The sequence below is a fragment of the Aythya fuligula genome, chromosome 8 (genome assembly GCF_009819795.1).
Source record: "Aythya fuligula isolate bAytFul2 chromosome 8, bAytFul2.pri, whole genome shotgun sequence".
Classification (NCBI taxonomy): domain Eukaryota; kingdom Metazoa; phylum Chordata; class Aves; order Anseriformes; family Anatidae; genus Aythya; species Aythya fuligula.
The window spans coordinates 31,235,731-31,257,978 of record NC_045566.1 but is presented as its reverse complement, the minus strand read 5'-3'; the positions used below and the strand labels follow the sequence as shown (position 1 = coordinate 31,257,978).

The window sequence follows — 22,248 nt, the reverse complement described above, 5'->3', positions numbered from 1 at the left end:
TTAAACCTTTTACACACACTTCAGTGATCGGACAAGGGAATTTGCTCTAAGTTGCACACGCATACTTAATTACAGAGGCTGTGATTTGCCTTATTTTATCCTTCATCTCAGGTTCATAGATACTTACTTGTTTGTCATTAGACTTACTGAAGTTGCTTGCACACTTAGAACAAGAGTCAAGTAGGCTACATGGCTGAGTTTTGCTTAAAGACAGTGACAGCTACTGAAAGAGAAGAGGAGGCCTGTTATTTATTTTAAAAGTGTATTTTTTCAATGAAGGCTCAAACTTGGTGCAACACCAATAAAAATGAAGGCTCTATACAACAAATGGCATTAACTATTTTCCAGTTTTTCCAAAAAGCTGTTTAAAATACCCAACTGTACTTTGGATTCCAAGACTTTTTTTTTCCCCCAAACCTAGTAGCGATTTGATTTTTTTTTTTCCACCAAAAATGTGACTGCTTTACATTTGAGTGCAGTGCTGGTTACAAATACTTAATTTAGCTCCAGGATGAAGGATATTATCACATCAAGAGACAAGAGTTAGCACAGTCATTCTTTGAACTGAAAAAGCTGGTGTTTACAAAGAGCACAATTCTTAGCCCAAGCTGCATAATATTACATACAGTATGGAGAAGTGATCTGATTTTAGTCCTATGTTAGGCTTACTTATTCATTTAATACTGGACCTTTACACAAATAAACAACTTATTAAATAATGAAATAAAGCTCATCCTTACCTATGCTGAAACTGAATTAAGGGGCCAGCTATCTTGAGGAACAGAGATGACTGCCACTAAAAATCACTAAGGCTTTTGACTGCTTCATACCTAAAGCATTTATAAATTAAACATTAACAGATGAGCACAGTATTAAGGTGTTTTATGCACATCCCATTCTGTACAATTGTGAGGACAGATGAAAATCTAACGAACAACAGTTATGCTGATTAAAGGTGGTAGAGTGCCAGGATCAGATTGTGGTCACTTAAGACTAGAGAGTTAGGACTGATAGATACTACTAGAAAAAACAGAAAACATTCTACAGCATACCATTCTACCTTGTTACTATCTATTACCTCCATTTCTGCCAATTTAACTAGTCTACTAATTTTTTGCTATGTAATCTTTACTTAAAAAAAAGTTATATGATCCTGAACAATTCAACTTCTGTCCTGCAGTTATGACCCACCTTTGCCTTCTTCGTGTACTTTCTGCAGTAGTTGGGAAGGATTTAAGCACAAATCTATAGCTAAGTTTTTGTGGGCAGTAAAGATTCAAGACTTCATATACAACTGTTACTTGTTTCATTTGTCACAAAGCAGCATCTTACTATGCAGGTTTCCTGTTTTTTAAGCTGTTAGTACATTTTTGCTATCAGTACTTATTAAAATTATCTTATAAAATGGCATAGTCCACAGCCTTGCTTTTCAAAGTTTGCCACAGCTTAACTTCAGTTTAATAAAAGTAAAATAATTACACTTTCAAAAATTGATGTTTATATTGCTGCTAAAGTAGGTACATCCTTTTAAGTAATAACATCCTAAAAATCTTGGCTCCCAACATGGTTGGACTTTTAATTAAAAGTGTTGAACTAAAACATTCAAGATGCAAGTATGAGGTAACAAGGTATAAACAAAAACTAATTTAAATCTCATATTACAACCTATCAGTTCCAGAATAAAATTTTCCATAGTTTAAAAATTATCTATTAATGTGCAAATTCTGCTATGCAAAGGTATTAGTAAACTTCAATTGCAGCTCAATACACAACAGCAGCTTGGACTCAGTCACATTATTTGCAGTAGCGGTGGTTCCTCAAAACTATTCAGGATAAAAATCTTTTGCAGGTATTTCACAAGTGAACAACAATTTTCACAGATTTGTATGATGTTGTGTTAGATGATGTGGTGGCACAGTGAGTACTTTCATCCTGTTCAAGATCTGACAAAGTGCACAGAACAATCAAGCATGCAGGGTTGTTTTTGTTTCCATAACAGCACTCTGGAACCCCAGAAGTGCTTTTGGCCTCTGCCCGATTGCTCAGTTGTACGTTCATCCTTTGAGAAGCCCTGTCATAAAGTACCGACTAAAGGGCAAGAGTAGAACAGCCATTCCTGAAATCTGAGTAAAGAAGGGTCTTTAAAAAAAATGCTGCACATCATTTTTATCAAACATGGTAGGTCACCTCTCATGGCAGGCATCAGTATTTCTGCTGGTGGAGAAGCTAAGAATCATTTGTATGGGAAATTTTCTTCCACAGTAACATTTTAAGGTTATTGAGTATTAAAGAATGCTCCATTTCCATCTGATTTGCTGTGACTTTAAGGGCAATACACAAATACAGTTGTTTTTCTAGTTCTTCATGGATATCCGAAGGAGCACCACGAAGCAGATAGTCTTTAAGTAGCTGACAGACTTTTGCCAAGTTTGGCTGAATAACTTCTGTGGTACATCTCATTTTACTTTGGTCACATACAGTTCTACAGTCTGTACCGTAGACACAGTCCATGTCTGATTCACAAGGACGATCTTTAATCATTTCCTTCAAATTCATTTCTGGCACAATTTTCCTCATGTCCATCATTTTCAAATCATATTTATCATTGTATCCCAAGTTTTTGGCACTTGTATCACACATAAGAAAGTTTCCATAAGGTCCATGGAAAATATCTTCCACAAATTCTAAAAGCCCTATAGCTATTTTTGCCTTTCTTGGCCACGATGGAGTAAACCACTGGTCCATGCTTCTTCTGAAACCAGAAGGAATGAAAAGTTCTATAATCCATGGAAGACTGATTCCATAGAGAGAGGTATATTCAACTCTTTCAATTACATAAAGATCCCCACAAAAACCCATCAGCTTGGGAGTATGTTCTTTGTCCTGTAAGATCACCATTAACAGGAACTCATCTAGCTGCAGAAGTGCCCATGCAGACTTTGCTTCAGGCAAAGAAACTCTACCGTCTTTGTTTCCATCAGCAAAAGATAAGATGAGATTAACCAGTTCTGAAAGATTTCCTTGTTCACCCAATTTTGCCTAAAAGCAAAAAAATAAAAAAATAAAAAAAAATTAAGTGTAATTTCATTAACTACCACCAATCCATCCATAATTCTCCAACCTTTTAGTATGGTAGGGTATATTATGTTCTAGTTTTCATTGGTTATAGATGTTACAAGACTTGCTGCCAAGATGCCTGAGCAGCATTCTTCTTGTTCTGTTTTCCAAAGCACCCAGCATACAATCTTCTGAAAGTACCAGTGTTCTTTGCATTTCAAAATGCAAGGATTAGAATCCAAACACCGATTTTTCTAAAGACCAGTCTGACCAAGAACACAGTAGCCCGGTAAACGTTTTCTTAGATAAAGTAAGTAGAATTCTGATGTTTAGATAGGTTTCGTTTTCAGCTGATTAAGCCTTATAGATGTAGAGAAATTACACCACCAACTTTATTTCAAACACTTATACAAAATACTAAGACCTCTAGTACAAACCTCATACTCTAAGTGCACTGAAATACTTAATTCTGTTATTGATACAGCCACCTCCATTGTATCAATATAAAGAAAAAAGCCATTGCTGGAGTCAGAACCATTGCATTTTAAATTATTAACAATGCACACAGAAACAATGTCACACAGACATTTCTTAATTTTTCCTAAAACCTATTCTAAAAACCTGCTGCACATCCAATCCTAGAGACAAAACCACTGTAATGTGTTAGCAACTATCATCAGCTTTTACATAACTTTATTATATGTGTGCACATTTGTACACATACACTCACTCAACTAGAGCAGCCTTATTTCTATCACTGGAGACATAGGAGCTATATCAATAGCTCCTATTTTAGGAGAATTTTAGGACAGAAAGCTCCAAATCAGTGTTGACACAGTATCAACATAATGATTTCATATTATAAAATTCTGGTGTAGCATTAGGCAACAGAAAAAAAATATATAGTTCAGTTAATGCAGTAACACTTCCCAAACATGAACACTTTTCAAATTGTGCTCGTCTCTGGGGTTATTGCAACAAGTTTCAAAGTAGCAGAAGTACGGATATATTTTTTCTATACCAATGAAAGCTGTAGACATGCAAGACGCATACCAGCTTCCACCTGTTAAAAAGTAAGGAAAAAAATTGTTAGTTACTTCTAATTTTAAGATAAGCACCTCTGGGACAAACTATTTTTGTACTGATTATTTTTCCAACATTTACTTGGACAAGGCTCATACAACAGGGCATTCTCTCCAGCTACAGAAAAATAAGCCAATAAAAAATAATCATGTCACAATAAAATGACCAGGCATATACTTACTTTAAAAAGACCATACACCATTTCTTTGAATTTTTCAACAGTGGTTCCTCTTGTTGGTTTATCGAATAGAACTATTTCCTTCCTTGGTTCTGGATCAGTACCAAAATCAAACTGAGCAGCTTCTTCCATCTGGCATTTTATAACTCCTTGCAGATTTCCCCAGATTCCTAAATACATCTATGCAGGAAAAGAGGTAAAGAGATAAAAACACTGTGGAAGTCCTACCTAAATATCATCTGAACCCCAACTGCTGCTTCAGAAGTCAAGCAGCAGCACAGATTAGTACACTGAGTCCTGCTCACAGGCAGTGCACACAGTACATTCAAACAGTGGCAGCTTCAAATACAATACACTATTGCAGGGACTTAGGAGACACTACACTGCCAAAATGTAAAGAGCTTGATAAACAGTATACTGGCATCTAGAGCTCAAGAAGCATTTGGACAGTGCTCTCAGACACATGGTTTGATTTTTTGGGTAGTCCTTTGGGGACCCAGGAGTTGGACTCAATGATCCTTGAGGGTCCCTTCCAACCCAGATACTCTATGATTCTGTATCTTTGCTTAGGTTAAGAGTCTGATGATTCTGTTTGGGAAGCAGGATAGCAGAGAGATAGTATGCTGTGCAAGAGTCTATACTCTAGTAGACATACTGTCAAAATGTGGAAGGATCTCATCATCTCCTTGGAAACTAGATTCTGTAACTGTGGAATTAAAGACTTCATGGAAGTTACAGGCTTACTGCTCTTTTAAACTACAGGGCTGTGAGGATTCAGTCAGAGAAAAACTTCTTTGCTTACTCTTCAGCTAGACACAAATGATCCATGTAACACAGTTATCAAAAAATCAGCTGAATGCATTAATGGAACACTGAAATTTATGCATGATGTGTATTCAGGGAAACAGCGCAACTAACTCCAACATATCTATCCTATACTTGGGATTTGACTTGAAATTGCAGATTTAGGCACCTACAGCAGCTTATCCCAGAGGCCCCTGCTATGGCTGATGGTTCTTGATTCTGAATGTATCTCGCTGTCTTCTCACCTATACAAGCACAGCCATTTCTACAACTGCACTGTCTGCTGGATCAGAAAAGTTGCTACAGCTTAATGCCCTACAAAAAAAGAAAACCTGCAATTCCCTCTGAATAAAATCATCTGCTTTAGCTGGCTCATCCAAATCCCGGGGTCTTGGGCCTACACAGTGGAAAGGGGCAGGCACCTGGACAGGCAGGAACCACATAGACTATCACCACATTCAGACACACTCAGATCACAGCAGAGCAGTTCCCAGCCAATAAAACATAGTCATGTTAAAGTACAAAGTGCATAACAGGAGCAGAACTGCACTGGTCATCATTGTGATGTAGCTTCTCTAGCAGAGAATCTGCAAAAGGGAAATGCTACATTATAATCTCTGCCCCTTCAGCCTCTCAGACACACAGCCTGTGTGTCTTCAAATCAATAGAAGGAAACTAGAGTAATGCCTGCACACAGAATCACTGAGATTTCAATGGGAAATGATAAAGCTAAGTTAGATGAGTAAAGCCTTACCTGCTTATTGGGCTTTGTTGACAAACATTTTCCAAAATATAGTGTTTCTTTCGCACAAAGACTGCTACATGCTGACCCATCAATAACTCCAGTCTTGTATTTGTCACACTGAAACAAACATGGAGAAAAGTATTTAATACATTGACCAAGAAAGGAGGCAACAACCGTATCTCTCCCAACACCTGACCCTTGAAAGAAGTTTAAAAAAGGGGGAAAGGGAAATCAGAACATTTTAATAACCCTACATCAAAACAACAGTAACAAATAACTGTTTTTATCTGTAATTGAAGATACAGTATTATTTCAACACAATAGAATAGCGGCATTTGATTAATTTACACATGGCAGTGACTGAACTGGCTCTGGAATTAGTCAAGACAAACACTTCAGAAACAAGCTATGCTAAGTACACTTACTATTATTTTCCTACAGTCATGTCCTCTGCATAGTTCTGTGTAGGTAGAGTACTGGACATACATAACCCAGCTGCCAATAAATACTACTAACCAAGAGATGAAGAGATATTTCATCCGCATGTATGAGAAACGTACCTAGAGAACACAAAGAGAAAGTTTTCTTTGTAATATAGTCAAGCATTAGTCAGAATGATAGAAACAAACAGGAATTTCACATCCACAGTGATAAAATAAACAGTCTGCATTACATGGAACATCCACTTCCATCAGTGAACTGACAGGGGAGGTCAGTTTAACTTATTTAAAAGGAAAGAAAATTAGGATATAAATAGAAGGAAAGATGACAGACCCTCAAAGGGCAAGCCATGCTTCAATAACAAATTTGATTAAAAATATTATAAACTGCCAAAGCTCAACTGCTTTTTTCTTTTTTCTCCTAAGATCAGTCACTTGTGTTCTGATTCCAGTAAATCATATTAAGAAGACCAGGAATGTTGTCAGAAAATAATGTGTAAAAGTATAAAACATGGATATACAACGAGCAGGGTGAACATCAGGAATAGGTTCCCTGTGCTGAAGTCTCCCATTCCTTCCTTGGGAAGGCATCATTTAATTATAAGTACAATTCCTCTGCACTAGCCTTATCTTCAGTGGACCTTCCCATAACTGTAAGCAATGTTCCAATTTTGTGTCTGTGGCCTCACATTTCTGTTTTTCGCTAGGGGAAGCAGAAGAATAAACTAAGAGTTAGGGAGTTCTAAGTACTTTGTAAAGGAGGGGGCAAGTCATGATTTTTTTTAATTCCTCTGAGACTGGTGTACTAAAAGTTTGATTTCCACACTTGAACTAGGATTAGAAAAAGAATTAGGAAGTCAAGATCAGCTTTAGCAACAGGATATAAGGAAAGTGCATGAGAGCAGCTATACTGGGTTAGTTTGAGATCCATCTCCATCAAGCCACCTGATCTCCAACAACAGTTACAAATAGATGCTGTATGAAGAGTGATAACATATATATCCCAAATACTCTCCCATTTTCCTCCTGAGGATCTTTCCAAGCCAGATGTGATTTTCTATATATAGTAAGTCTCAAATAATTTATCTTTTGTAAACTTACCCAGCCTCCCTTAAAATCTGCATAAGTTTTTAGTATCCACAACTCTCTTCAGAAATCAGTTACACTGATCTATCCATTTTTTCATGGGTCACGGCCTGAACTTCATTTTGCTTAAATCTGGCTTTTTTGATACCCACTAGTTCATGTAACCATTCCATGCTGGTCTCAAGCTGTGCCAGGGAATGTTGAGATTGGACATATGGAAGAATTTCTCCATGGAGAAGGTGGTCAGGCATTGGAATGGGCTGCCAAGTGGTCAAGTGCCCATCTCCAGTGATATTTAAGAGATGTGGATGTGACACTAAGGGACATGGTTTAATGACTGGAGTCTGTATGTCAGGTTGATGGCTTGGACTTGATGATCTTGAAGGACATTTCCAACCTAAGTGATTCTATCTTTAGAAAAGGTTCTGAGAAAGGTAATAAGAATGAGCAGTTTTGTCACTACGTCTATTTATATATATATATATATATATATATAATATATAATATATATATATATATATATAATATATAATATATATATATATATAATATATTATATATATATTATATATATTATATAATATAATATATATATATATATTATATAATATATATATAATATATAATATAATATATATAATATAATATATATATATATTATATAATATAATATATATATATATATATATATATATATATATATATATATATATACACACACACACACACATATATATAGTCTATATATTGTTTATACACACACACACACACTTATGAGATGGGTTAACTTAGTCATTATATATGCATACACATACTGATTTCAGATGTCCCTATCCACATGGGAGAAAAAGCACTGTAATTCCAAGTTCTTAATTGCAGTAATTCCAAATTACTACAATTTGATAGTAGTTAACCTAAATCACAGTAAATATATGGCTTCAGCTTTTACATATTTTATATTTTTGAAAAAAATACTGTCACTAAAGAAAATACTTTTCTGCAAATACAGTAAGATCATTATTTCAGAATGCACGAAGATCCTTTGCCTGAAGTTCGCTAGCTTTCATAAGTGTATGCTGGCAAGCTCCCTCTTTAGAGTTAGGAGCTGCCCCAGCACCCTGAAGTCCACCTGTACTTCATAAGAACGTTGCTGGCCTCCCCTTGAGCAGAACAGAAACACAGCCCTGCCTTGGGCACATCCTGCTTTTCCCCGAGCACTCACAGCCACCCCACAACCAAGCAGCTTCAGCAGCAGTTCCTCCACAGGCTGAGCACCCAGGGACGTGTCAGGCTGGGCTGCGGGAAGGCCTGTGAGGTGCCACCACCTCCAAGGACACCTTGCAGCCATTACAAACCCCACACAGCAGAGGAAACTGTAGGCTGCACCCTTAAGCCCGTATGACTTGGCTCCCCCTGAAGAACTGAGCCATACTGCAATTAATGCCTGTTCGTAACAGTGCAAGCAGCAAGGATATCGCTGCCACCATTGGCAGAGACTATTCCTGCCACCATTGGAGAGGACCCTCCGTCACCCCAAGTGCATCAACAAGGGCATGGCCTTTTGCTAGGGCCCATGCAAATGCCTGTACCCATGGCTGGTGGTCTGGGCAAGAACACAAAATCTTTAGGTTCATAACTAACCAAACCTATGGTTACCATCTGAAGTTTCAGGCTTGCTTCTTTGGCTTCAAACATGCATTTCCTTTTCTAAATATGTAATTTATTTTTAAGGAAACTAAGATCAAAGAAGCAGTTCTAATCAGTTGAACGGTAGCTTGGTTTAATACCTAACTGAAAAAAAACTGACTTTTCCAAACTATAACAGGTACAACCACCAGGAACCAGCGTTCTGCTCTCAAACTAGCGTGGTTCCAACTCTTCCACTGTAACTTCCCTCACAACACACTTTCCACACAGGCACCCACTCCACCTGAGGACTAAGGAGGACTCCATGTAGTTCTGTAAGGAACAGCAAGTCTCAAAGAGAAGCAGGAATGCAAGCAACAGAAGAAAAAACTACTAGGAAAATGATGCTATGTGTCTTAGCCCCTAATTTTATATCCTATTATCATTCCCATTTACAGCTTAGTGATTTAAAAAAGAAAAACAGATTATTATGAATCAAGGAGAAGGTATATGTAAGGCATTTTAAAACTTTCAAATGGAAAAGAGCAATCCCAAATTCTAAAAGCAAGTATATTTGAACTGTTACTCCAATTCTAAAGATATGACTCATTCTAAAAGAATGGATGAGAGCATTTTGGTTGTATTTTTAGAAAAGCAGGTATGCCCAAATGACCCTAAAATACAGTGCTGCTAACATCAAAGGCCTCAGTCCAAGGAAATGACCCTAATTCTCTCTCACCCATCCCACCCCACAAACAAAACCACCAAAAAGCCTGAAGTGAATAGCACAAGAAATTAACCCAACAAGTTACACAGAAAAGCAAGAGCATGCCTGTATGGCCTTCAGGCAGTTCCAGCATAAATATTGCTCCTGATGCTTTGTGTTACTCCAAAACACACAGTACCATGAAAATCCACATCAAATAATGTTTGTGGCTCCAAGATGCTAATGAATACACAAACACAATCTCTGCACAAAGGTAAACATAGGTACAAAAAAGGGTGAACACTTCCTGAGGACAAGCAGCAGATCAACACACCCAAGGCCTCAAAGGCAATGACTCATACCTAAATGTAGATCTCAAAGTCTCAGTCCACTGCCCTCACTACAATTTCATATTCCTCTCCTTCTACAACAGAAGAAAAATATTTTAATATACTCCTGATGTGATCTACTGAAGCTTGTTTATATCTGCACATTCTTCACCTTGTTCAGCACAAGAATTCAAAGCTTCAGTTAAAAAAAAAAAAAAAAAGCATCACTACAGTTCATTTGGGAACAACCCTCAACTTCAGTCATCTTACTGAAGTAAACAAGAGTCGTAACGTACTTACATACAAATCTAATGCAAGAGCCTTGATTTCTAAGTGGATTTTTTTTTCCCAGAAGGATCTTGTCCACTTTATATATTAGGCCATGATTATCCACATTTCAGCTGAAAAGTCACACGATGATCTGGTCTTACAGCCACAGGAACTTCACTGACAGGTAAACAGGTCAGAAACTGTGTCGAGTTCTAAATTTTTCTGCTTTTAAAAACTGGAACTAAAACAGAACGATCACATCTTTGGACCTGCTGAGGCTGCAATTTAACTACATAAACTGCCCGCCCAGTACTGCTTCCTCGCATCACCATGCTGAAGACAACAGTCATTGTAATGACACCCAACAAACTGTGAGTCTACACCACAGATGGACGCAGGGAGTTGATCTGATTCACAGTACAACCCTGCAAATAGTTGTGGGATAGTACATCATGGAGAAAAAAAAAAAAAGGCAGAAATATACTGATTTAATTTTGATAATAACCTTTTAAAACTGTGGCCTTATTTTGAAGTTTTGCTCCTTCACTGCCAGTGCTACAAGTGAAGCCTGTTTAAAGGCAACAAACTGCAAACATTACTTATCATTCACGCTTTAGATTGCTGAAGAGAGTAAGTTAATATTCCTTTCTGTAACATACATAGCATATTCACGTATCAAAGAGTCACTTGAAAAAAAATTGTACCCACCCACAGTAAATCATATTTATAGAATCCTCGGTCTTCTCTAAACATCCACAAGTAAGACTAAATATTATTGTTTATCATTAAATAACGTAAAGGTTTAGTTTATCCTGTATAAGATGTGCTACCAGGATTTCAAACTTAAAAACTGATTATGGTAGGGTAGATGTCTGATAGTATAATGGAACTATACACATCTGTAATATAAACATAGATTAAGAAGAACATGCAGTAAGAGTAACCAAACACACACTTACTAAAAAACAAACAAACAAACAAAAAAATTTCAAAGATTTTGGCCACATGAAAAATAGAAGTGCTTGAGTACCCACGTTTTTTACGTATAACTAGAGAAGGAAATAGATGGAGAAAAGCTGCTTTAGAGAAAGCTTCAATCTACATTTAGGAATGAGCTGTAGAGAACCACCGGACTGTCATTCTAGACTACAATGATCATTTACAAGTACTTGTAAAAACATGACAAACCACCAATGCCATTTCCTCTTGGAAGAACTAAACAAAAGGCAGACCCACAACACCCAGAGGTGATCCGGGCCGGGCGGCTGCAGCCCTGCACCTCAAGGTGAATCCCTGTGCCTTTGCACACACTCACTTGACTCTGTCCTAAAACTACCTGGTTAAAACTAAGATTTAACTGTTGTTTTTTTCTGGTGATGCATCTTGACCAGAAAGTCCCTTCAACCAGTTCTTCTTTTAAGATATTTGATTGGGAATGTTTTAGAAATAAACAATTTAAACTGTTTTCCTCAGAGCCACAAAGACCCTAGTTGGAGTAACATGTAATTTCCTGTAAGGCTTGTTATCCATAATATGGATACAAACTGGAAGGAGTACAAAAGGAGACCAACAATAACAGTGTGTGGTTTACGGCACATTTAGAAACTGCTTAGAAAACCTAGGAGGAAACAGGCTGGTGAACACAGAACAGAGAAAAACAAAACTGGAGGCAAAGGGCTGTGGAACATCAAAAGAGAAATGCTTTATATAAGCCTTTCCCTTTGGAAGAACACTACTAAAATGAAAGAATGGCAAGATTTTAATGTTATTTCCTAGTCTAAAAATACTATATCTACAAGGTTATAACATTAAGAATCACTAGTTTTCTTGCAAACCATGCTACTTCAGCAGACGGATGAGGAGCAGTAGGAGTCACCTGAGACGCGAACCAGCAGTAAATGAGAACTGATACTTTACCCATCGGTTCAGAAATTATTTTCCCCATACAGAAGAGATCTGAGTTCATGCTCAGCTGGAGCTTGTCTATGTTTCCTTCCTGTCCGTTTTCCATATTTAGTCATTTATAATTTTCACCTATTAGTTTTTTCTTTTCAGTTTCCACCCCAAGATGTTTGCTTAGCCAGTCCTCTCAAGCCACACATCATCTGCTATTCTCTTTCTTCCAGTCGTTTCCAGTCTGTTTCCATCCCTTCTGACTGTGCAATGCTGGCCTCAGCTTCAGTCTTCCTCCACTGTCTGTCATCCTTTCTCAGGCAGCAGTTCTCAGCACTGCTCAGGGCCCCATCTGCTTCTTCAGTTTTCCCAGCACAACCTTCATGCTGAAGAACCCCTGCCCTCAGATACTGCCCACCTCTAGAATTCCCTCGTCACCCACAAGCATCTTTCCTTCACAGCTTGGGGAAGCCAGCAGATACAGTGTGGCAAAGCAGTAAGAGCACGTCTCACTCCCTGTTCTCACCTCTAGTACCAAAAGCAAGCTGTGAGCAGGGCAGATGGATTCTCTGCAGAGCTTATTCTTCATACTCATGCATGCTGTTTCAATACACAAAATAAACGAAAAGCAGCAACCAAGACCTATTCTTCCCCAGCAGGGCTGTCCCAGGCAGGCCAGGTTACCAGCCTTGAGGCAGTCAGTCCTCCAGCAGAGGTCTCTTGGAGCAAAGTTTTGAACTGAGAGGTGTATGAGACCAGCAGAGCCAAAACATTTAAGGTACAGCATGGATGGATTGCCTGGTCTGGCTGGGTTGTAAGCACACAAACACATTTTTCTCAGACTGTCTTCAGAACACAGTGTGTTTTTTTGGTGGTGGTTGTGTTTTTGTGGTTTTTTTTCCACCTTCCCACTTACTACTGGTTGAAGAGCAGACAATACGTAACAGTTTTGGCACTTACAAAAAAAACATGACATAGTCATTCAGGTTTGATGTCTCCTGTAATAATTTACTTATTTTCATTTGTTCTTATACCCCATTAAATATGTGCTCTCATAACCTAGAGTTTAACTTTTTTTTTTTTAGTGGCTTCAGCATGGCAATAACACCAATGACTGCTCTGTAGAGCAGTTCATGATAATGTCTAGGTGAGTCATTCATCTATTTTTACATTGGCTTAATGTTTCTCTAACTCGATACAGCATCAAACGGAAAGAATAACCTTCACCTCTGCAATCACAATGAGAAACAGCAACATCAGAAGAGGAATACAAAAGCTATTTGTAAATTAAAGCACAGTATTTTGAGAAAATCAGATTATATTCAGTTACTGTTAACTATTCAATAAAGGCATGGTCATCAGTTTTTGTATTCACCTTTTTGTTAGGATTAAGTTCTATTCAGTTGAGCAAACAGCTGCCCATTATTCTCATTTCCACTGTTCTGTCCAAATCCTCTGCCAAAGGTTACCAGCACAGACCAGAGACCACAGAAGCAAACAATTAGATCGCGTATTCTGGGGGTCAGGTTCTGCATGAAAACTGATTTGCACTGCAAGCTTGCAATAGGCAAATAATGAGGTGGGGTAGCTAAGGTATGGGCAGCATGCTTACCCTGCCACCTTTGCTGTGGATACATATGTACAGCAAATGAATGGAGCACGGGGCTGGAGGAGCACCCTAAACCACCCCAGCACAATGCCCCTGAGCTCAGTTGCCAGCCCCGTCATGCCTCATGATGTGCCAGGCTGAGGTGAGGATGGCAGCATGGGGAAGGGCTGGCTCAAACCATCCCCAGCTTCTTTCATGCACATTGTCACAAAGCTGACTTGAATTATATTTTCCATCTAAATATGTATCACCAGTGAAGTTCTGTGAACCTAATCTCATACAGAGTTTCATCACGTGTTTCATAAAATAAACAAACAACCACTATGCACACACAATTCTCATCCAAACATCCCATCTGAAAAGGAAGCAGGTTTTTAAATAGCACAGTGTTCTACCTTGGTCTGCTGCCAGCATGCACACACACAAAAAAGGATCTTGTTTGGACTTTCAGGTAAGTCCATCTCCTTCCTACCCAAATTCCCACTCTCCTCAGGCTACAGCCGCGGCGATGCAGCACTACAGGCGGCAAGAGAGAACATCCGTCTCCTATGCTCCATCCAGTGCTCAGCCCGCAGCAGCTAGAAAGGCTGACAGATGGCATACTGACAATTCCTCCACATAAGAGCTTTCTCCAGAAATGTTTCTGAAGTTAGCAGCCCAACAGTACAAGCATCATAAATTAGGAAGTCAATAGCAAAGCTGGATGCCTTCTCTCTCTCATGTACTTTAATTTTAGTGTCTTTCATTTAAGAAGTTACGTTTCTTCAAATTATTATTTTTTTTAACCCTAGCAGAAGTCACCTCATATCTTAATATACCCTGTACATATTTTTGAAGGAAACACTTTCCCTTCCAGTCCTATTCTTCTAGGTACTATTTCATTCATAAAGTAAATAACAGCACTGGTTAAAAATAAACCAAAAATATTTCCAATCCAAGTGGCATAATTTAATTCACTTAAAACACTCATGTTCATGGCTTTCCCCTTTTACCCTTGAAAGGGCATGCTGCAACTCTAAGGCAAGACCAACTTTGCAAATCTTTAAGAGAAAAAACAAAAAAAAAAAATCAAGTCAACACAAACTGTATTCAGTTATAGCATTTCCTACTTTCTTCCTGTTCAAGGCTACTATCTATAAACAAACTGCAACCAGAAAGTCCATTCTTGCAAAATAAAAGAACCTAATTTACATCTCAGCCATTTCAGCCAGCTAAAAATCATATGCCAAAGAAGTATGCGAATGACTGTCAGTCCTTATGATTACACTGATAAAGGTTCGATGTTAGGTTTACTTAGCTTCCCTGGGGTAGCATACAGAGGATCTATTTCATACAGTGCAAGTCCCTGTTCACCCCATACTGAATTCTACATTGCCTTTAAGTTCTGTTATTCAAGTCAGACAAAGAGGATGATAAAGTGAAACCATGGCCCCAACCATTTCTTTCCAAAATCCACGTGCACAACAAGTTATTGAGAAACAAAATGTCTTTGTGGACACCAGTATCTCCCTAAGGATGGCTAAGTCTTCCGTTGACAACTCCTTTTATTCCAGTGTTGTGATCCATCTGTAACTCATTATTCTAACACAAAGTTCAAGGAGGAAGATTTGTGTCTTAGTGGAATTTTCCCACAAGGGAGAGATCGTCACTTGATGCAGAGAAAAGCCAGAAGCAGCTCTGAGAGGTGTGAGTTGTTCTGCTTATCTCAGTGCCTACTTTCACCTCCCCTTTGGCGTCAGCATCCAGCATTGTCACTGAAAAGACTCAGGACTGCTGCTTGGTAGTGTTCAGATGAAACAGCATCACCAATGGCCACTTTTCATGTAGAATGGGGAGGGGACTGAACCTTTTTACTCCTTCCAAATAGAAAAGCCCAACTTACCTAAGGATCTTTTTCCTGTTCCCATCATATCGCACATTTCACTTAAACAAAAACAAAACAAACAAAAACAGAAAACTCACACACAATCTTACTTCAACTTTTGCCTATAAGATGGATATTGCCCTGAAACAAATGAATCAAACCAAGGCAGAAGCTATTGCAAGACATCTCCTTTCTTCTGCATCAGATGTTCTGGCAACTCCAAGTGCTTTTTCTTAAAAGCAATTTTTAGTTTTGTTTGTCTAAAGAAGTATGATTTAACAGAAACTGTCATGATCTGAAATACATTCCACAGTTTGATCCCCAATACCACACATAAAAATGATCTATGATAGAAATTGCATCAGCACAGAGTTTCTGGATATGTTTACTTCAAATCACCAGCTTGTCTTCTAGGGCTTTCTAGCTCACACAAGTCCAGATCAGGATCTCTAACTCCATCACACACACTTTTGGAGGTTCAAAGTAACATGACAACTTCTATTATGTGAAATTCTACCCATGAACACGAAGGGGTACCAACCATAATGGTAGAAAGTTTTCAGTAATTCAAGCAGCATCTGTGAGAAACAGAAGCTCATAAAACTTTGGGAAAAAAAACATGAGTGGCAAATTATTACAAACAAGCAACCACAAGAAGGACACAGATGTGATTTACAGATACTAAGTGAAAATATATGAAAAATTATTGTTCCACAGCTGTAGTCAGTCTGGAAAATCAGTCTGCATAGAACAGCATGCTTGGGACAAAGTTTGAGTGTTTGTTTTTTCCAAATTATTATTTTTTTTTAGAATTGAACCTTTCATAACTATTTAATTACCCAGTGCTTAACAAAACATTGCAGAACACCTACAGGGAAAACTAAAAATGATTTTTATCACTTCCTCATTTCTACAGACAATTCTGACAATGGTCTTCTTAAAGCCCATCACAAGACTCTTCTCTATATTTTTTTTCTTTTATTAATAGGATTACCAAAAAATTCTAATAAAATTATTTTCTTTATTCTGCCCCCTCCTGGAATAATAGGAAGTTCCAATGAATCAGGAATCATAGCAGGTGCTAATGATTATCTTTCATCTATCTGAAAGCAAAGATGTAGTGATTTCCTGTAGGGAGTGAGCTTCTTCTTTTTTAGCTATTTCTAGTAACCCTAATATTATCGAACAGAAATACTACAAAACACAGTACCACTGATAAAATCTAAAGAACATTTGAAATAAATCATAAATTTTAGGCAAAGCTGTTTCATTTATGAAAAATTACTTAGAAATCAACATTTTCTGGGACAACAACCCCGCTGCCTTCCTCAAAGTTTCTTGCTGACTGCTTCCATGTGTGTTTACAACATTAAACTTTAAACCAAAGGCCTATTTTTAAAGCAACTTCTCATCAAACGCAAACCATTTAGTACCATCTCAGAGATTAGCAGTGGTCTGCAAGCCTCAGGACCACTGCTGAGCATTGACCATATTCATAGCACAGGAAATAACACTATTATCTGCATTTATCCAAATTTGTCTTCCTTCTCACGAAGACAGAGAAAATGCATTTGGGACAGAAAATCCTCCCCAGATGCCATCCGAATACATCATACACTTGGCATGAGTTCTGGAGAAGCTGTATTTACTCTGGGCTCAGCACTGTGCCAATGCATACTTGTGTGGCTCTTGACCTGTGGGACTCACATCTTCCCAGTTCAGAGCACGGACACGAGCACACACCTGCTTGCAGAAGACCACAAGGTTCTGCTTGCTGTGATTCAGGGGGCAGTACTTTAATCTGGACCTCCTTATCAGGGTCAGCAAAAGCTCTGATCAATATTTTTTTCTTCCCATGAATTCTCCCTACCAAATTTCCGTTTTAAAATCAGTCTAGGAGTCTAGACACATTTAGCCCACTTCATCTAGGAAGCGTCACACCTGGCGTGCTGTATGAAGCAGCAGGGACACAGCCTTACTGACCCTGCTTAGCCCACGTGTGCTGGTACACCCGGAGCGCACCAGGCTCGCTGCATGCACACTCAGCAGATTGTTTGAGCACGGTTCTGAGCAAGAAGTCCCATGTAGCAGTTTGGGAATGCTACTTATAAACAAGTTTCATTTGGAATTCTGACAAAATCCTAGAAAACTTTTAATAAATAATATTCAGAGCACCAGAATGACTGACAGCTCTGAAGTGATAAAAAGAAACAAAAAAAAAAAAAAAAAAAAAAGTTCAAAACTAGGAAATACAATTTCTCTGTTCTGCTCCACTCTTCAACAAGACTTTAAACACGAGCCAGGGAACACAAGGAAGAAGAAAAGCATTGTAAAGGATACTTAAAAGGATATTACGGCATCAACTTCATCCATCATTTGTACATTCCACTAAGTCATACGCATTGAATAATAATTAGACATTCATTCCCTGGAACAGAACTGGAAACCACTTCTGGCAAAATTCAAGCCTGGATGCACTCCAAAGCATATGGAGAGTAGCAGATCAAAATGCAACATAACTATTTGCCAATTTTTTGATAAGTATACTTTTTATTTAAAACATTCTTATGGTTAAGGGATATTATAGTGTAAAACTAGTGAACACTTTTGAGAGTTTCATTTTCCAAAGTACTTCACATAACCATAGCCTAGTAGTCCTCTCCAAATCTCCAAATCTCTCATTCTACATTAGCAACTGGAAAAAAGATAAAAATCATAAGCTGATCATGCTAGAAATGCTGTTTTTTTCTCTGTTCAGGCTGATTTATGGATCACAGGATGCACTTCAGGTAGGCTGACAAGATCTCTGAAAATACTAGCTCACGCTGTCTTGGATGACATGCCCTGGGCACATTCACATTTTTAAGAGCATACAATGCACACTTAAGATTATGCTATTTCCTCAGATTACTTGTATCCTGAATAATCAAAAAAGACATATCGTTTGAAATTCAAAAGGGATAATGATCAAGACAGAAAGCAGGATACTTCCCCTTAAAAGGTTAAGCAACAACAACAAAAGGATTAAAAGCTTAGACAAAATGATGATGATACATTATGTGGGGCTTGAAAACTTGTTCACTCTTTAGTCCTTCAAAGACAGTCTTTTATGTTACTGAAGTCCACGGGATGTCCCTAATGATCTGCAAACTCGGTCCAGAACCTCTAGCGGCCAGAAAGCTTTCAAGCCTGGAAGAGTCATTTACGTGATTATTGATATGTGCAGTACTGCTGGCTTGCCCTCAGCCTCTTAACCCAGTTATTAACTACAGCTATCAGAAAGAACTTCAGGACAATTTCATGAATTTGGGATACTAACCTCTCCTTGCAAAACCTAAATCACAGCTGTAGAAAAGTGTTAGTCACTCAATTGTAAGATCCATTAAATTTGTTTTTGGTTTGTTTCTTGGCAGTATTTAGTATTGTTGAGAAGTTTGTCAGGTTTGAAATTTTTTGTTGTTTTGTTTCACTTTTACAAGCCTTACAGTCTAAGCAGCAGGATTTTTTTGTATTTCATAGTTGCTACTGTTTTGTGTTGAAACTTCAGCACTGTTTCTGTGGATCTCTAACCTCCAAGCTTTGAACTAAAGCAAGATGTCCAGAAGTTTTCCAAGCTCATTTTTGTATGAGCTGATAATTGGCAGCACATTGCCCTTCGCTAGAAAGATCAAATGATTACCTGTGGTCTTGCATTCTGCATGCAAGCTAAAGAACATGTCAAATACTGACAACAATAAATAATAACAGCACATTTGGCATAAGAGCATCAGTTGCAAACCAGCTCCATAGCATCCCGCTTGTACTGCATCAGGAAAGCTAGAGGAGGTACTAAATTCTTTGTTGCAGAACTTGATGTTCTATCAACTCACTTCACAACACAGTTTTCAAAAAGAATGGAACACCAGCCAATAACATTTGGAAGTCAGTCAGCATCGCTTTCCATTGTACAGTCATCTTCCCTGGTGTGCTACATTAAATATTGCATAGCAACACTGCACAAGTCCTAGAACTCCCCTCTCGTTCATAGCTACATCTCAGAAAGTTAAGTCTAGCATTTAGTTAGGGAGCGTTGGCCTCTCTGGAGACAAAAATCTCGATAGAACACTCAGTGAGCAATTAGTAGAGTTGACCCATGAATACATTTGTCACGTACCAACAGTAGCATGCTGTCACAAGTCAATATATCGATAGCTTGCTGCCATTCTGCAGATGCATCAATTACCAACACACATTCACTGTGTAACACAGAAAAATAAGTTAACGTTCACAAAGCTCTTACTAGCTCTCCTCAAAACAAGTGTGTAGAATACTCTACTAGTTTCCAGGGTGAGAAAGCACAAGCAGAAATATTTTTAAAATTTGCAACAGAAACAAATATTTAACTTCTTTGACTTTTCTAATAAATGACCTGGCTGTTTCTTAAGAGATTTTAAAATCACACATTTTGCTGAAAAAGCCTTAAAGTAAATGCTGCGACGAACAGAGAAAAAATTATCCAACATCAGCACGTGATGATCAGAGACAAACTTATCATCAAGGCAAAGAAGACAGACAATTTACAGAACCCTAGTTTGAAAGGTAGCTCACATACTGTGAATTCATTTGTATTTGTCCCAGAAACTTTCTGCTATGGGAATCCAAATGCTGCACAAGTATCCGCTCGGGTAAAGAGTTCAAGGAGAATATTTTCTGGTCTGAAAATCAAGTGATAATTGACCTAGATTTCCTTATACATACCATAAAACAAATGCCAAAGAGGATAAGGTTATACCTGTGTCTGTACACTTCTCTTTGGATTTTAGGTCCCATTTTAGGCAGGTCCAAAAAGAGAATGGGATCAGAAAAGTTCCAGATGAGAAGGAATTAACACGTTAGAGACTTTAAGATGCATCAGGATGAAATTCAATTTTTCAATCCAACAATCAGAAAACATTTAATAAGATAGCAACAGATGACAGCCATAAGTAACGTGTAAGTAAGTATTGTATTAATCCCCACCAACTCAAACACTCATTTCAACTAAAATTGAATTTAAGACCTGAGGAAATGGCTTGAAGCTGGGACAGGGGAGGGTCAGGCTGGGGGTTAGGGAAAGGTTCTGCACCAAGAGGGTGGTCGGGCACTGGGACAGGCTGCCCAGGGCCAGGGGCACGGCACCGAGCTGGTGGAGTTCAAGGAGCATTTGGACAACACTCAGACGTATGGCCTGATTTTGGGTGGCCCTTTGGGGACCCAGGAGGCGGACCTCGCGGGTCCCTTCCAACTTGGATATTCTAAGACTGCTCACTTACGAATTAAAGCACAGCGCAACAGATAAAAAGAAGCTCAGAGGGTGTGTCCACCCGGACACACCCCGAGGCCATCGCGGCCGACACCCCAAGGGGCGACACCCCAAGGGGCGACCCCTCGCGCGGGTACCGGGCCGTGCGGCGGAGCGCGTCCAGCAGCGCGCCCCCGGGCGCCGCGCCCTCCGCACCAGGGGCGGGCAGGGGAACGGCGGCGGCTGCCCGGGGAGCTCGGGGCGCCGGGCGGCGGCGTGTCCCGGCCCGCAGCCCCTGGGCTGGCCCAGGAGGCTCGGCCCGGCCCGGCGGACAGGAGGAAGGGGCGACGGAGCTGCCGCGGCCCCGCGCCCGGCCCGCACCTGTTCCCACCTCCCGGCCCCGGGCCGCGGGGGGGCGGCCGCCCGGGAGGGAACGGCAGGCTGCCGGCACCCGCCGCCCCGCACCGCGGCCTCGCCGCCGGCCTACCTGCGCGTAGTGGGGCTGCCGGAGCCAGGCCCCCGGGAAGAGCCGCCTCGCCATGGCAATGGCACATCCCCGCAGCCGGCGAGGCGGAGCGGAGCGCGGCGCGGCGCTTCCCCGCCAGCCCGGCCCGGCCCGGCCCGGCCGCCAGCAGCGGGAGGAGCGCGGCGCAGCCCCGCCGGGCGGGAGCCGCTGTCAGGCGCCGTGCGCGGAGGGCGGGCGGCTGCCGCCGGCTGCCGGGGGGAGGCGGGGGCCGGAGGGAGCGGGGCGGAGCGCGGGGCGGCACCGCCGCGGGCTCCGCTCCCTGCCCGTGGCCGGAGCCGGGGACACCGCGGCGAGGTGCGGGGACAGGGACGGGGACGGGGACAGGGGCAGGGACAGGGTCGGGGACGGGGACGGGGACGGGGACGGGGACAGGGGCAGGGGCAGGGACAGGGGCAGGCACCGGCCGCCACGCAGCGCTCAGCCCCCAGCGTCCAGCCCGAGGAGAACTACGGAGGAGCCTGTTAATGAATAACGTGTCCCGGTCACCGACCGGCCCTTAGAGCCAGCGGCGGGGCTGCTGCAGCCGCGGCCGAGCATTTCCCTCACAGCACGGGGAGAGGCTGGCCCAGCGACCCCGCAGCCCCCGGCCCTCCTGCCCCTGCCCGCCGGCTGCCCCGCACTGGCCCCACGGTGGCCCCGCAGTCCCCGCCACGCTCTGGACAGCAGGTGTGTACATCCGTGTCCTTCCGGCACTCCTGCAGCACTGACAGCATTCAACAGCTGGTTTACTGCTGGAAGGAAAATAAAAATGTGCGTTTGTCACCACCTTTGT

At 40.5% G+C, this 22,248-nt stretch overlaps 1 protein-coding gene across 3 annotated transcripts; it reads right to left on the bottom strand.

Moving 5' to 3' along the window:
- Positions 1-248: 248 nt before the first annotated feature.
- On the bottom strand, positions 249-21,507 carry DIPK1A (divergent protein kinase domain 1A). 3 transcript variants are annotated; one of them, XM_032192566.1, is made up of 5 exons: positions 21,438-21,507; positions 6,384-6,427; positions 5,877-5,984; positions 4,322-4,498; positions 249-3,039 (listed from the first exon to the last, which is right to left on the bottom strand). In XM_032192566.1, the coding sequence occupies exons 1-5, from the start codon at positions 21,502-21,504 to the stop codon at positions 2,227-2,229; spliced, it is 1,209 nt and encodes a 402-aa protein (XP_032048457.1). In that variant the 5' UTR covers positions 21,505-21,507; the 3' UTR covers positions 249-2,226. The 3 variants fall into 3 exon arrangements, with proteins under 3 accessions (XP_032048457.1, XP_032048456.1, XP_032048458.1); XM_032192565.1 differs by having other exon boundaries at positions 6,293-6,427; positions 21,438-21,504; XM_032192567.1 differs by lacking the exon at positions 249-3,039 and adding an exon at positions 3,447-4,120 and having other exon boundaries at positions 6,293-6,427; positions 21,438-21,506.
- Between the last annotated feature and the right edge of the window lie 741 nt (positions 21,508-22,248).